This window comes from Ictalurus furcatus, chromosome 3 (assembly GCF_023375685.1).
Source record: "Ictalurus furcatus strain D&B chromosome 3, Billie_1.0, whole genome shotgun sequence".
Lineage (NCBI taxonomy): Eukaryota > Metazoa > Chordata > Actinopteri > Siluriformes > Ictaluridae > Ictalurus > Ictalurus furcatus.
The window spans coordinates 21677668-21691951 of NC_071257.1; the positions used below are offsets into that span (position 1 = coordinate 21677668).

At 39.4% G+C, this 14284-nt stretch overlaps 2 protein-coding genes and 1 non-coding gene across 3 annotated transcripts in view; all 3 read right to left on the reverse strand.

The window, feature by feature from the left end:
• slc24a3 (solute carrier family 24 member 3) overlaps positions 1-3463 on the reverse strand; it is a 91400-nt gene extending 87937 nt beyond the window's left edge. The window contains exon 1 of the mRNA XM_053621416.1: positions 2685-3463. Within this exon, the coding sequence (XP_053477391.1) occupies positions 2685-2853 (169 nt within the window). The 5' untranslated portion in view covers positions 2854-3463. The remainder of the gene's footprint in view (positions 1-2684) is intronic.
• A 5495-nt stretch (positions 3464-8958) lies between these two features.
• Positions 8959-9113, reverse strand: LOC128606189 (U12 minor spliceosomal RNA). Its single transcript, XR_008385647.1, has one exon. It is a non-coding gene; the product is annotated as a U12 minor spliceosomal RNA (small nuclear RNA).
• A 1409-nt stretch (positions 9114-10522) lies between these two features.
• On the reverse strand, positions 10523-13978 carry LOC128605023 (embryonic polyadenylate-binding protein A-like). The gene is made up of 8 exons (XM_053620130.1): positions 13674-13978; positions 12926-13119; positions 12702-12817; positions 12186-12273; positions 12018-12113; positions 11646-11900; positions 11372-11462; positions 10523-10862 (listed from the first exon to the last, which is right to left on the reverse strand). The coding sequence occupies exons 1-8, from the start codon at positions 13834-13836 to the stop codon at positions 10834-10836; spliced, it is 1032 nt and encodes a 343-aa protein (XP_053476105.1). The 5' UTR covers positions 13837-13978; the 3' UTR covers positions 10523-10833.
• Between the last annotated feature and the right edge of the window lie 306 nt (positions 13979-14284).

Consider the following 14284-nt stretch of genomic DNA (forward strand, 5'->3'; position numbering starts at 1 on the left):
TTCTGTATTACAGTCTATATTTCCACAATGTTCTGTAATGTATAACGTTTGGAGGAAATCTTTTATCGACCCAAGACACACCTTGAAGCTGTGCCAGAGTTATTTGGAGAGAGAAAAGTGCTGTCTGTAATATAATAGCCTGCCCATGTGCATAACCTTAACGCATTCAAGCTGCTCTATGAGGAATTGGGTCAAAAAGGTCAAAAGAGGTGTTCAAAACAATCCACAAGTTTGTTGTGTGTCCTGCATGGGAAATGACAAAGCATCTCTGAGCAATGCCTGGAAATATTGTATGAACAACTTTTGTGCAGCAGTTACAGATGCTAAGGGAGAGTATTTTAATATACACTATGTGATACAAATGCACTACATGGCCAAACATTTATGGACTGATTTTTGAACATCCCATTCCAGATTTAGTCCCACTTTGCTGTTATAATAACCTCCACTCTTCTAGGAAGGCTTTCCACTAGATTTTGGAGCGTAGCTGTGGGGATTTGCTCATTCAGCCACAAGGGCATTAGTGAGGTCAGGCACTGATGTTGGACGAGGAGGCCTGGGGTACAGTTGGCATTCCAGTTCATCCCAAAGGTGTTCAATGGGGTTGAGGTCAGGGCTCTGTGCAGGTCACTCATTCTTCCACTCCATTCCATTCTTCCACTCCAACCTTGGCAAACCATGTCTTCATGGACCTCGCTTTGTGCACAGGGGCATTGTCATGCAATAAGCCACGTTTTGGTTAGGCCTCTTCTAGTGAATTGAAATTGTAATGCTACAGCATACAAAGACATTCCATACAATCATGTGTTTCCACCTTTGTGGCAACAGTTTGTGGAAGACCCACATATGGGTGTGTTGGTCAGGTGTCCACAAACCTTTGGCCATACAGTGATAAAAATAACTACACCCCATGGAAATTGTTGTTTTTTTTTGACATATTTGGACAAGCAAACATTTGATCCTATTTGAAACAGTGCCTATTAATCAAGGTTCAGGTATATCAACTTTATTAATAGGGACTGTTTCAAAGATGATCAAATGTTTGTTTGTCCAGATATGTCAAAAAAGCCAACACTTTCCATGAGGTGTACTTATTTTTTCACATGACTGTATATTGTATGTATAGGTGTGATAAGTTTGAAGTCACAAATACAGTATACAGGGATGATCATCCTTTTTTCTTTCAAACTAAACCTGGTTGATCTTTATTATCTAAACATTAAAAAGCTCAGTGTACAGGAAGTCTCATCAGCTGTACAAGCAAAGTGCTTCTACAGCTGTAGGAGGTAAAACCAGTAGATATTTAAACTGGTTGTTGATGTAACAGTTGTTGTCAAAACATGACATTTATTCCATGGGGTTCTGTTGATGATGCGGATGAGCTCTTTTTCCTTAAGGTTTCCTCACACATAACAACATCTAGCAACGCAAACCGTGATGTCATTCATATTATGTCCATCAAGAGCAACAAGAGCCCTGACAGATGGTGAGGACTGTTCATATTGTTTAGGGTCATGAAGATGACTGTTCATATTGTTTTGGGTCCCTGCTTTAGCGTCCCCCTATTCAGACAAATTTATTTCCGGCTGTAACAAATGTACCAAGTTGCATGAATTTACATGGATGTACTTACATTAATCTATCTTTCATAGAGGTTATTCCTTTGGAAAGTGCGCACCTCCATCCATACATTTTCCGTACCGCTTATCCTACGCAGGGTCTCGCGGGAGACTGGAGACTAACCCAGGGGACTCTTGGCACATGGCAGGGGACATCCTGGACAGGGTGCCAACCCATCGCAGAGCAAAATCTTTGGCCAATTTGGAAATGCCAATGAGCCTACAATGCATGTCTTTGGACTGGGGGAGGAAACCAGAGTACCCAAAGGAAACCTCTTAAAGTACGGAGACAACATGCAAGCTCCGTGCACACAGACTGGAGGCAGGTGTGAGGAAAACGTGCCAAGACCGTGCCTCCCAAGTGCGCAACTCTTAATGTATAAAATAAAGTCTAATAGAAATTGATATAAAAAAAAACGAAATGTAGTAAGCCTTATGTACAGCCTTGAGTACTGTTACTTGTTACACCATGGTGCTGGAGGAATCACATTTCATTCCAGTGTATACAAGCTGTATACAGGAATGACAATAAAACCCCAATAGACTGGAGTTGAAAGGGGAAATGGAGAAATTGACAGACCGACTAGTGCCTTTTCCCATAATTATAACTGTCATTCTGTCATTGGGAAAAAAAAATAGTTGCCCGGGGCGGCCACGTTAAAGCTCATTTGACTTTATAATTAACAAACTATTATGTTATCGACTTTCATGTTTACTTCCGTAATGTAAAATATGAACATAGCCAACTCTCGCGAAGCCCCGAGTCCACCGCGCTGTTATTAAACCCAGATGTGTACATGTAACATTCTCGACATTTTCACATTCATACTACTGTTTAATAAAACTGCTTCTGTTTTACATCTCACGACCAAAACTAATTTTAAAAAACAAATAAATAAATACAGGTCCGTTTAGTGGAGCTCGGTTTAAGCTTCCGGCAGCGCGTGCAGCAAACGCTCGAAAGCACGAGCAGTCTCGTGAAACTCCGACACAAACGTAGCCTACATTATCCATCGTTCACGCTCACGGACATGTTCAGACAGTTTGAGCAGCTCAAGAACTTACTAGCATTGCCAGTCCAGTTGGCCAGTCCCGACAGCACGGCGAGCAGCAGCCCCATCAGACACATCTTCACTCCGAGCAGCTCTGATCTTCTCCTCCTCCGCGCGGTGCTTTTCCGCCGCAGCGGCCGTGTGGATCCGCACCGGAGCCGGGCGCACACATCCCCGTCCATCAGGAAGACGGATGGTTTCAGAGAAACACGGTGTTCGAGGGAAAAGCAACAAAAGTTTCGGAGCTGTGGAGATGGGGGTCTCGAAGAAGGCGCGGGTTGTTAGCGTTAAGTTTGGCCAGTAAGGCGATCTCCTAGGCTATATTATGTCCAAGTCTAACGGGACTAAATAGAGATGCTGGGAGCCGAAGGGGCGCGCCATGGATGCGACAGATTTGTAGCCACTTTTCACAAGACACGGAAAAACAGAGGCGGATGGAGAGAGAGAGAGAGAGAGAGAGAGAGAGAGAGAGAACGCAAACGAGTGAGGGAGGAGTGATAGGAGGAGTATGTATGGTAGGGTGTGTGTGTGTGTGTGTGCGTGAGAGAGAGAGAGAGAGAGAGAGAGAGAGAGAGAGAGTGAGCTGTAGAGATGTGGAGGAAGTGCAGATGTGAAGTAGCCTACCTGGAGCCCGGGAAGTTCGCGCTGAGGGGCGGGGCTGGACGAGGGGCGGGGCTGGACGAGGGGCCGGCCGGAAGCTTTCATTGAATCGCCGAGAATTGAATTAACTACAAACGTGCCCAACTGTAGCACCTTAAAACGCATAGGAGAACTAGCAAATGTATGATATAACATAAATTAATATATATTATATCTCCAGTAGGATTTTGGGCTTCATGCAATCATTTTTGGACTCTTTTTGAATTTTAAAGTGCACCTAATATGCTATATAAACATGCCTAATTTTGTTTTAGAGGTCTCATACAATAGGTTTACATGCATCCAAGGTCAAAAAACACTTTAATTTTCTAATAATTTACATTGCAGCATCACCTCTTTTTTTCTCACTGTCACAAATGACTCAAGGATCCAAACTCCTCCTTTCAGAGAGCCTACTCTGCTCTGATTGGTCAGATGTCCCAGTCTGTTGTGATTGGTCTACCACTTACAGTGCTTGTTGGAAAGGAAACACCTATCACCACATCTTAATTTCAGCTCAGTAATAATGTTGTCGGTTTTACCTTATCAATTTGAGCCTGAGTACGGTAGTGATACATCGGAGGATCGACTCGAACCACCATCGCAAGCACGACGAGAACAAGACGGTTCTCAGTGGTAAGTTTGTATGTAGTATGTAGCTTCGCAAATCCCGTGCTGACATCAGCTATATTTGAGAAGCAATCATCAGTGGGGACCCAAACGAAGGTCGGAGTTGAACTGCTGTGGTATCGTTTTAAAATGAATTCTAATCACTGACACTTTACATCCTCATCCTTTGGGAGTCCATGCAAAGTGGTTTTGCTTTCGCAGCGCAGAAAACATCTTCTAGACATGAACCCAACTCTTTCAGGACGCAACCTCAACTGTAATGTTTGAGAGCAGGTCAAAGTACACGTTGTTTGCAAGTAGCCAATGAAGACCAGACGTGGGTTTTTTGTTACAAACCTACAAACCTTTGTACAGGAAGTAAGTCTGGAATTACTGACGACTCACTTCAGAATCGGTTCTTTCTTTTGGGAGTCCAGAACTTTTTACATTCACAAACAGCTATAACGCACTACATGACAGGTAATATCTGAAAAAGCATAATAAGTGGTCTTTAAGGTACTCCACCCTCAGGACTACACAGTGGATGGGTTGCCAGTCCATTGCCTGTTACAATGTGCACACACACAAGCACAGGCACACATACACTCACTCACACACACACACACACACACACACACACACACACACACACACATATACATAAATACTGTACATTCACACCTAGGGGAAATTTACCGCAGCTAATCCACCCACTGACATGTTTTTGGGAGGTGGGAGGAAACCAGAGTCCAAACTATTAGTCCCTTAATTGTCTTAAATTATACTTTTATAGTAAATTAAACTTTATTTTTACAGTGTTGATCAATGGTTTATACCGTTATTGTGTCTATATGAACATTTTTTAGCTAGAATGAAAGAACCATTCAAAAAGAATGACCATTTACAAATTGTCTACCAGTAATTAATTTATTTCAACATGCTTTACTGGCACAACAATGATACATTTCAATTTTAGTAGTGCCAAGGAACAGTTTAGAGTGTGTGACTATTACAAATGAATAAAATCAGGGACTTTACATTTTCAGGTTTTAGAATACAGTAAAAAAGACAAAAATACAACATTAACAGTATGAGTTTGCAAATATACTGAGTGCTAATTCTTTGTTTTGTTTGCATGACTTGTATATTCTCTGCTTTACAAGCATGTTTCATATGATAAGAAAACACATCCCTAGGTATATGTTTTCCATATAGAAACACTGTAGTCTAGACTCACTGTGTACTTTTCCATTCTGACCCCACTCAGCAAGAGCTGCATCAGTCCTACACCCTGCTCACATTGTTCCGCAGACTAAGGTGCTTAATGCCTGGGCCGTGTGGGGACAATAATGCACTTTGCCGAAGGAAAAAGAGAGGAGTGAGTGGCGAGCTCATCAGATTAAACCATGGTACAGTGCTGCAGGACAGATTGTGTATAATCTCAGAGGTCCAGCATTTAGAGGATCCTAGATTGACCATGAAAAATGGAATCACTTGGATTATCATGAGAGGCTTCTGGGCCTTATGTAATGCTTTTGGTGATTATTCACAATATAGACACAGATCATCACAATAGATGATGTCACAGTTAAAACACATGGTTTCTTTTTGATTTTGTTGCTAGATTTGTCATAACATTTAGCACTTCGAAACTCATATAAGTAACCATTGTATCTAGTCCATGAGGCATCTCTCTTGTCTTCAACACCTTTCATCTGATGCTTGTGATCTATGCTCCACCCTTTCTCTGTGTGTCTGTGTGTATGTGTGTGTGTGTTTGTGTGTCTGCCTGTGTTTTGATGTGCTATTAGTGATGCATTGTCCAGATCGCACAGGTGCATCTGTGTTATAATTTTGTGCCAGTAAGCCAATATTTATTCCCTCCAACAAGCCTTTGATCAGGCTCTATAGAACATGCTTTATGGGTTTTGGTTTGTTTATGTAAATAGAAGGTCTATTGCATATTATATTATTGAAATAAATGCCTAGAGTGCATTTTCACAAAATGAGTGCCATTAGTAGTTTCTTTACTTATCTCATGTACTGGATATTTAGTACTTCTCTTAGTTAGTGCTTCAATCCATCTGGAAGAATTTACTTATTTTAATAAGTTAGGGGAAAATGAACTTCTTTAACATCTTTAAAAGTTAAAAGAAATATGTATGCAACACTAACTCACAGAAAGTTAATTACTTGCCTTGTAAGTCTTCATATAAATAGCTCTGGAACATTTCAGCATGAACGGAAAAAGTGGTTAAGCTCTAGGCAACTAGCTTTCCCCTTTAACCCCCATTAGGTTCTGACTCTTCTGAGGGAAGGGAGAAATTGTAGGCTAAGAAGAAATAGTGTTAAAGAAGGACATACAGTACTTTCATTCATTCATTCATGCATTCATCTACAGTGACTGCTTTATCCTGCTCAGGGTCATGGTGGATCTATCCTGTCATACAGTGGATGGGATTCCAGTCAATCACAAGGCACCATGCATGCATACACACATTTGTGCACTTATTCAAGCCTAGTGGCAATTTAGAGTCACCAATCCATCCATCGGCATGTTTCTGGGAGGTGGGAGGAAATCTGAGAACCAGAAACCCACACAGACACAGGGAGAACATGTGAAATACCACAAGACAATAACCTGAGCTCAGGATCAAACTGGAATTGTGAGGTGGCAAGGCTACCTGCTGCTCCACCCTGCCTATTTGAATATGCTTTTGAATGTGCTTTACTATGAATGTATAAACACTATGTAAAACACTATTGTTATGTATAACACATGCGCAGTATTATAAGGTTCTATTTCAGTTAAGAATGAATGGGAGATAGAACCTTAGGTCACTGTAGGTTACTCTTAGTATTCCTACATGTATTCAGCCAATGGTTCTCTGGCTCATCTTAGTAAGTATGTACAGCACATATGTAGTGGGGACTGTATTTAGGTCATGTTTCCTTTGAATTCAGCCCACAGCCCAAACCACTGCATCTTACTGCTGAGCTGCAAACCAAGTCAAAGTCTTTATCCACACTTAAAGCCGTCTGTGTACATTAGATTGATTAGAGGCATGTATATTACACGTACAGACAGACTCACATGTTCTTTACAAATGTATCCATCATGTGTGTGATAGAAATATATGGTCATTTAAATTCCTATGCATGTGGATATATGCTCATGGTAAAGATGTGTATTAATGTGAAAAAGAAATAGGTTTTTAACAAAAAGGCTAAAATGAAAGTGGAGGGCTGTAGCATTTAAACAAATGCCATAGAAAGAGAGAAAAAAGGACTAAGGTAACAGGGCTGAGGACTATGCCCTTTGCTTTCTCACGCTGTTGTTTTGTATGTTAGGTTAATTGTGTCCTCTACATATTGTCACATTTTCCATGTCATTCACAGTTGTGCACTTTATCTTACAGGTCAGGTATACAAAAGGTAATTAGTGTGCATTCACCAGGACACCAGGTGCTAGAAAACTACCATGAAGGCAAAACAAGCCACTTGAAAACAACAGTTCATAACTGCTTGCTTTTCACACCTTCACATCAGACTCAGCTTACATTGAGATCTCTGACACTCTTTACACACAATCGCACTCACATAGAATCAGGCTCTTGCGGGTTTCAAAAAGAGAGCTTTATATCTCTGTGTTGCTATTACATCCTGGAGATTTTAACCACACAATCTTTGAAAATAAACCTGATCCCGAAGACCTACTGGGAACTTTTTATGATCCTCCATTTCATCAGTAAATGATACCAGTCAATAGCTCTAACCACTGAACTAACTACCTCTTATCTTCCTAATGTGAAGCTCCTTTTGGATTTGTAGATTAATATATTAGAGGAGATGTTTAAGCATACATCAGACCACAGGTAATTTAGGACACAAGTCATCGAGACATGGACTCCACCAAGGATCAAAGAATGGCCTACTTACACACACCTGGGTTCCTGTTGTCCATCTTCCCTTAACATCTTCTTTCTCATATAATGGGGAACTGAATGTTTGTGTCTGGTGCTGTTTTTCTCAGCAGGAAATGAAGAGCTAGATTTAAGAACAACACTGACATAAGTGATATCAGAATCAGAACAACACATATTTTAATGGGGAAATAAATAAACAGTAATAAATGTATGTGTGGTTGAGGGTTGTAAGGTTTGAGTTTCTATATGAGATTAGATTAATTTTTACCAATGTGTTTGAGGAGCTACTTGCTGGGTGGGAAATGAAAAGAAAAAAAAAAACCCCACCTGACCTCGATTTTAGATCAAGGGTTCAAGAGGAAAAATTCTAGGTGACTTTGAAAGATAGTTTATTATTGCAGTGTGAATTGCAGGAGATTCAATCACAAGGCTGCTCAGTTGGCTGTGTTGCAATAGGAACAGTGACTAAAGTGACATCTGCATTTAGATTTGTGGGAAAATATCAGCAAATAGAGAAATTGATGTCAAAACATCTTGCATTAGTGCCATACATAGTATAAGAAAAAACAGAAGTGTAACTATTCTCATGTGAATGAGAATATCAGTGCTGGATGTGATATGTTTATGTAATTACGACACATTTCTATCCTGAAGGGTGTTCTCTCTTGTAGAATGACAATAACCATATCTACAGTGAATGAGGGCTCAGTGAATGGTTTGAGTATGAAAATGAGGTTAATAATTTGCTATGTTTTTTCAAGTCAACAGATTTTGGAGCAATGTGTTAGACAGTGCTCTCTACTACATCATCAAAACATCAGGTGAGGCGTTATGAATGTAAAGATATAAAATGATATATGAATATCTTTTAAAGAAGAAGCATTTATTTGTCACATATACATTACAGCACAGTTAAATTCTTTTCTTCATATATCTCAGCTTGTTAGTAAGTTGAGAGGTCAGAGCGTAAGGTCAGCCATGATACAGTGTCCCTGGAGCAGAAAGGGATAAGGGCGTTGCTCAAGGTATCAGCTTGGGGTGCTGGGGCTTGAACCCCGACCTTCTGATCAGTAACCCAGAGCCTTACCTACTGAGACATTACTACCAAAAGGGGTGACAGATTCTGGTTCTGCGAGCCATCTCATGATGTAGAAGAGTTACCTCAACAGATGGACCTGTATCCATTCAGAAATTCTTCTTGTGAACTCGCACGAGGACATGGGCATCACTCCACATCAGTATTTTCCTTACTCATCAGTTTAAGGCTTTTGGAAGAAAGGTGTTTATGTAGACTTATCTTATGTCAAGGTGTACTGAAGCTGTTCTTGTGCCTCATAGAGGCCCAACACCTTACTGTATTTGTTTTTCTTTTAATTTATCACCTGTCTATCTGTCACTACAACAGGAATTGTCCTTGACAAAATTTGTAGAATAGTGAATGAGAGCGCACAGAAAAATGCAGGGTCTACTATAATCAGCAGCTATTAGTAGAAGAGCGATTGCTATCCTCTGTAATGTATTAATATGAATTACACCACTGTCCATAACATTATGTTATGTTCTGACTTCACACATGACCACAGGCATGAAAATATAAGACTTTTCTCGAATGCACTAATTCGTGTTATTGAAAGTTATTAACCATATATTCTATAAATGTTCTGCCTTTCTAAGCTATGTACTCTTTCTCCTTGATGTGTGCCCTTGAGCATCATGCTTTTTTTTCTATTCTCTGTCGTAGTCAGATTGGATTCATACATATTCATGAAATAAGGGAAAATAATTTCGCCATTTTGTCACTTACTCAATGTTGGAGTTATGGATAAAAAAAATTCCCCTCTGCAATGTAAAATGATACACGCTGGGTGTTTAATCCTCCTGTGCTTATTATGGAATATTTTATTATTTTTCTATTTCAGTTTACTCTCCTTAGAAGTGCTGACTGCATGTATAGTATCCTAGTTCTTCTTTCTCTAATCTCAGGAGAATTGGGCTGGGTGAAGAGAACACGTCATGCTGTCCTGTTACTCATTATTGTTACCAAAACAACTTACTCCATTTCATCCAGACACATCCCTAAATTAATTTTACATGAATTTTAACTGAGTTTCTTCTATTTTGTCTTCTTCTTCTAAATCTAAAATATTTATATGTAATCATTTTGCTAGAAAATCAATAGAAATTGGAAACTTTAGGAAAACTCTTTCAAGCAAATACACGGTGTCCCAAAAGTCTCCATACATGACTCCATCCAGACTATGTTTGCCAGAACCACATCAGTTGTGCCTTCTGGATGTTTGTGGACATCTACTTCTTGGTTGGTCCACAATACTTCCAATCTTTTTGAATTTGTTTGGCAACAGTGTTGTGTGTGATGTTTCCTGTTAAAGTCCATTGCAAGAATTCGAAAGTCCAGCTTACCAATTCAGCCATGAGAATTATTTCAATATGTCATTCTTTTGCCAAGGCGTTCTTAAAGGCTATCTGGGAGGGGGAAAAAATACAAATAATAAATAAATAAATAAATAAATAAATATGTATGTATGTATCTATATATATTTATTTACATATGTGTAATACTATGCAAAAGTTTTATGCACATGCAAAGAAATGCTGTAGAGCAAGGATGCCTTCAAAATAATGAAATTAAAAGGTTTCTACATAAAAAAAAATACATTAAAGAGCAGTAAACAGTAGTAAATGAAACAAAGTCAATATTTGGTGTGACAAAATTTTTTTCAAATAAAAATAAAAATAGTAGCTTCTGGTACAATTTGTGCAGTTTTATAAGGAAATTAGCTGGTAAGTTTTATTGAGCATCTTGCAAAACCAGCCATGGTTCTTCTGGAGACTTGCAGCAAAATCCAGAAGCTTTTATACTCGCAGTCGGTATTGTAGGTGGTACAGCTTTAGCTGCAGTGGGAACTGCAGCCGAAACTACAGCTGGAACAGCGTCCGTGACTGTAGTTTGGTTGTTTTTAGCCATATCTACCACCTGATTGGCCTGTTCTGGAAACCTACATACAGAAAATACGATGAGACGATTTCATCCAAAGAGTGTCAATCTAACAGTCACAGGCTGCATCCTTAACCACATTCAACTGTGCTAAGTAGTAGGTCAAAATCGTACATTTGTGGTGAAAGCTACTTGTTAGCTAGCTGGTTAGAGTTTATAACTGCTACAAAAACTGCCTCAAAATGCATTTCACTATTCTAAATAATATAGCACCATAACACAGAAGCAGGATGCTGTTTTTAACACAGCCACAGGAAATGGTCAGGTATCTAAGTAGCAGGCTAATACTAACTCCTATAAGGAATCTGTTCTGACAAATTTTTTGTATACTAGCAGTTTGGGTTGTAGCCAGAGGCAGGGTTCAGTAATAGGCTGCTAAACCCTAATCTAGCAAGATAACACACCCATTAGTAGAGTAGGATGTGGTTTGTGAAACAGCCGTGGACAGTTTGGAGCACACACTGTGTAACATAAGCAACAATGACATACAAACAGACAGATGTGACTCACTCTGCAGCTGGAAGTCCTGCATAGCCCTGTGTGTACTTGGATGAGGCTTGACTTGATGGATGCTTGTGATATTGTCAGTGGAGTTCTGAGCCTGTAACACACAGTCATTTACACATTTATGTCACCTTCTTTCAGTTAGCTCCTCTATCGAGCTAGCAATAAACTTTTGTGGTAACTTTAGCTAGCTGGAGTAGCTTAAGAGAAGAATATTGGGTCTGTAGTTAAAAGCTGATGATACTGAAACTAAAGGCTTTATAATAATTTTAGTTTGTACCTGAGGAATAGCATCCATGATTTTGTCATAGGGGGGTGCAGGTTGATGGTGGTTTACTACAGGCTTTTGGGCAGCCTGTGTCCCCTGACTGGAGAGAGAAGCCTGTCTCTCCTCTTTGCGCTGAATCGGACGGATGTGCAGCGCCCTTCTGTCCAGCATCCTTCCCTGCAGCTCGCTCATGGCCTTTGTGGCTTCCTCCGGAGAGGAGAAGCGCACAAACCCAAACCCTCCAGTGTAGCCATTGGTCTTCATGACCTGTAGAAGACAGTGAGGATTAGGATAAACTGCTAATGTGGCTAATCATGAGGAAAACTGTGGACACAGGTTATTAGGAAATTAAAACATTTTAGGGATTATTTAATTGTCAGTTACCTTTGCGTAGATGATGGTTCCAAAAGGTGAGAACTCTTTATGTAGACGCTCGTCATCCACAGAGACATCCAGATTCCTCAGACACAGGTTCACACACTACAAAACAGAGGGCAAAGTCAACATCTACTCTGTGTGTGTGTGTGTGTGTGTGTGTGTGTGTGTGTGTACCTGCTCAAACTTATGTTGAGGTTTAGGATGTCTCTCTTTCTTCTTCTGCTCTTGGCGCTCCTGGCGGGACTTGAAGTGTGTGATAAACCTATAACACATCGAGACACTGCTGTTAGAGCCTATATCAGAACACAAATGTTGACTTTATACCTAGTTTAGTGACCTTTGAGCCTGTCAGTCCCAATAAAGGAGGTGTAGTCTTTTTTCTATTAAATTATTTTGTTAAACTCTTTGCACAATGCTGAATCACACTACATCACACTGCAACAGCACTATATTATTATTATTACTATTATTATGTAAACATTTTATTGAGACAGTTGTTGGATTTAATCTATATTTAGAACATTTAAGAATTTTCCTGTATTCAGATGTGTGATGTATGAGCAAATTATAACTATATAACCATATAATGTTTTCAACAACTATTAAATACATTTAGTTATACACATATAAAAACAAAATCAAAGGAAATGAATCAGGTGTATACATTGTAGTGATTTCCACATGACTTACACGTAGTGGTCATTAAAGAGCATGCCATTCAGCCTCTTGATGGCAGCCTCGGCAGCCTCGGCACTCTCAAAGTGCACATATCCGTATCCCTTGGACGCATTTTCATCGCACACCACCTTCAGGAGAGGCACATCCGTCAACAGACAGAACTTATGTCAAAGATACCTAATTGAAGACTTTAGTTTTAGGAAGTTATTAACAACCATATAGCCCAGAGTTCAAACCTTGCATGAGAGGATGTTGCCGAAGGTGGAGAAAGTATCGTAAAGGGCCATGCTGTCAATGGACTTCTCCAGGCCCTTGATAAAGATATTTCCCTTGTTGCTGTTTCTGAGGGATGAGTCACTCTGGGACCACATGATGCGCATGGTCTGACCCAAAAGGATGTCGAAATTGAGCAGCTCCAAAGCGCGCTCAGCTGAGAGAACAAAGTGAATTACAGCTTTTTAACATCAAAGTTACAGAGGTCTATTACAAGAGTGCAGTATACACCAAACACTTCAGTATTCCATACACTTGACCTTATTATTTTACTAATAAATCTAAAAAATAATAATAATAATAATGATGTACACTTGCTGGTTATATATCAATTATAACATTGTATTATTGTTCTTTATTCACTTTTCCATCAAAAGTGTTCATGAGACTGCACATGCTGTGATTTTTCCTTCAAATCCTTTTTTTTTTTGGACTAAGTATTCATATCAGCTTACAGCTTCATTTCTCTTATAATTTCAGTTATGTAGAAACTATAAAGAGACCACTTTTTAACTAGAGGACACAACATAGTAGTATTATTTTAGATATCAAAGAAACATTCAAATCTACTTAACGCTAGAATGTTACTAGGCCAGCATCTTTATACTGTATGTAGTCATTTTTACTTAGTGTCAGGTGGTCAGATAACAAAACAATATATGAAGTAGGGTAGGGAATACTGTTACAGTGTGTTAGAGATGTTTGTATTACCATCGGCTCGATGCTGAAAGTTGATAAAAGCGTATTGGAGTGATGTGCCGGTGTTCAAGCAGAGGCGGAGATTACGAACTTGCCCGACAGAGCTGAATTTCTCCAGGAGCATGGACTCGGTCACATCAGGGTGAAGATCGCCAACATAGAGTGTAGTAGCCATTTGGAAACTAGAACTGATGATTTCACGTAGAAACTAAAAGAAAATTGACAAAAGCAATAAACCCCACTGAACTGCAGACTGAATATTTCGTCCAACACGATTAGCCTACTTTCTTTCCAAAAGAGTTGATCAAGGTTTCTACAGATGGTTAACACTTCTTGTATTAACCCATAATCATGTTATAAAAAGCTACTGAAACCTACTATTTTAATGACAAGTTTAAGTAAAATGTAAACTAACCATTACTTTCACCCCTGTAAATCTGAAATGTAAGAAAAGCATAGGCCTACAGCGCTTAAGCCTAGCAGTATGATGATAAGCTTATAGTTTAACAATGAGCAGTCTTATTATTTGTTTGTGTAATAGGCTAGCAGTTTAAAAATGAAATCATTAAATTAGAAATCAATAAAATGTTGTAAGGATACTTACCACTGAACCACTGAAACAC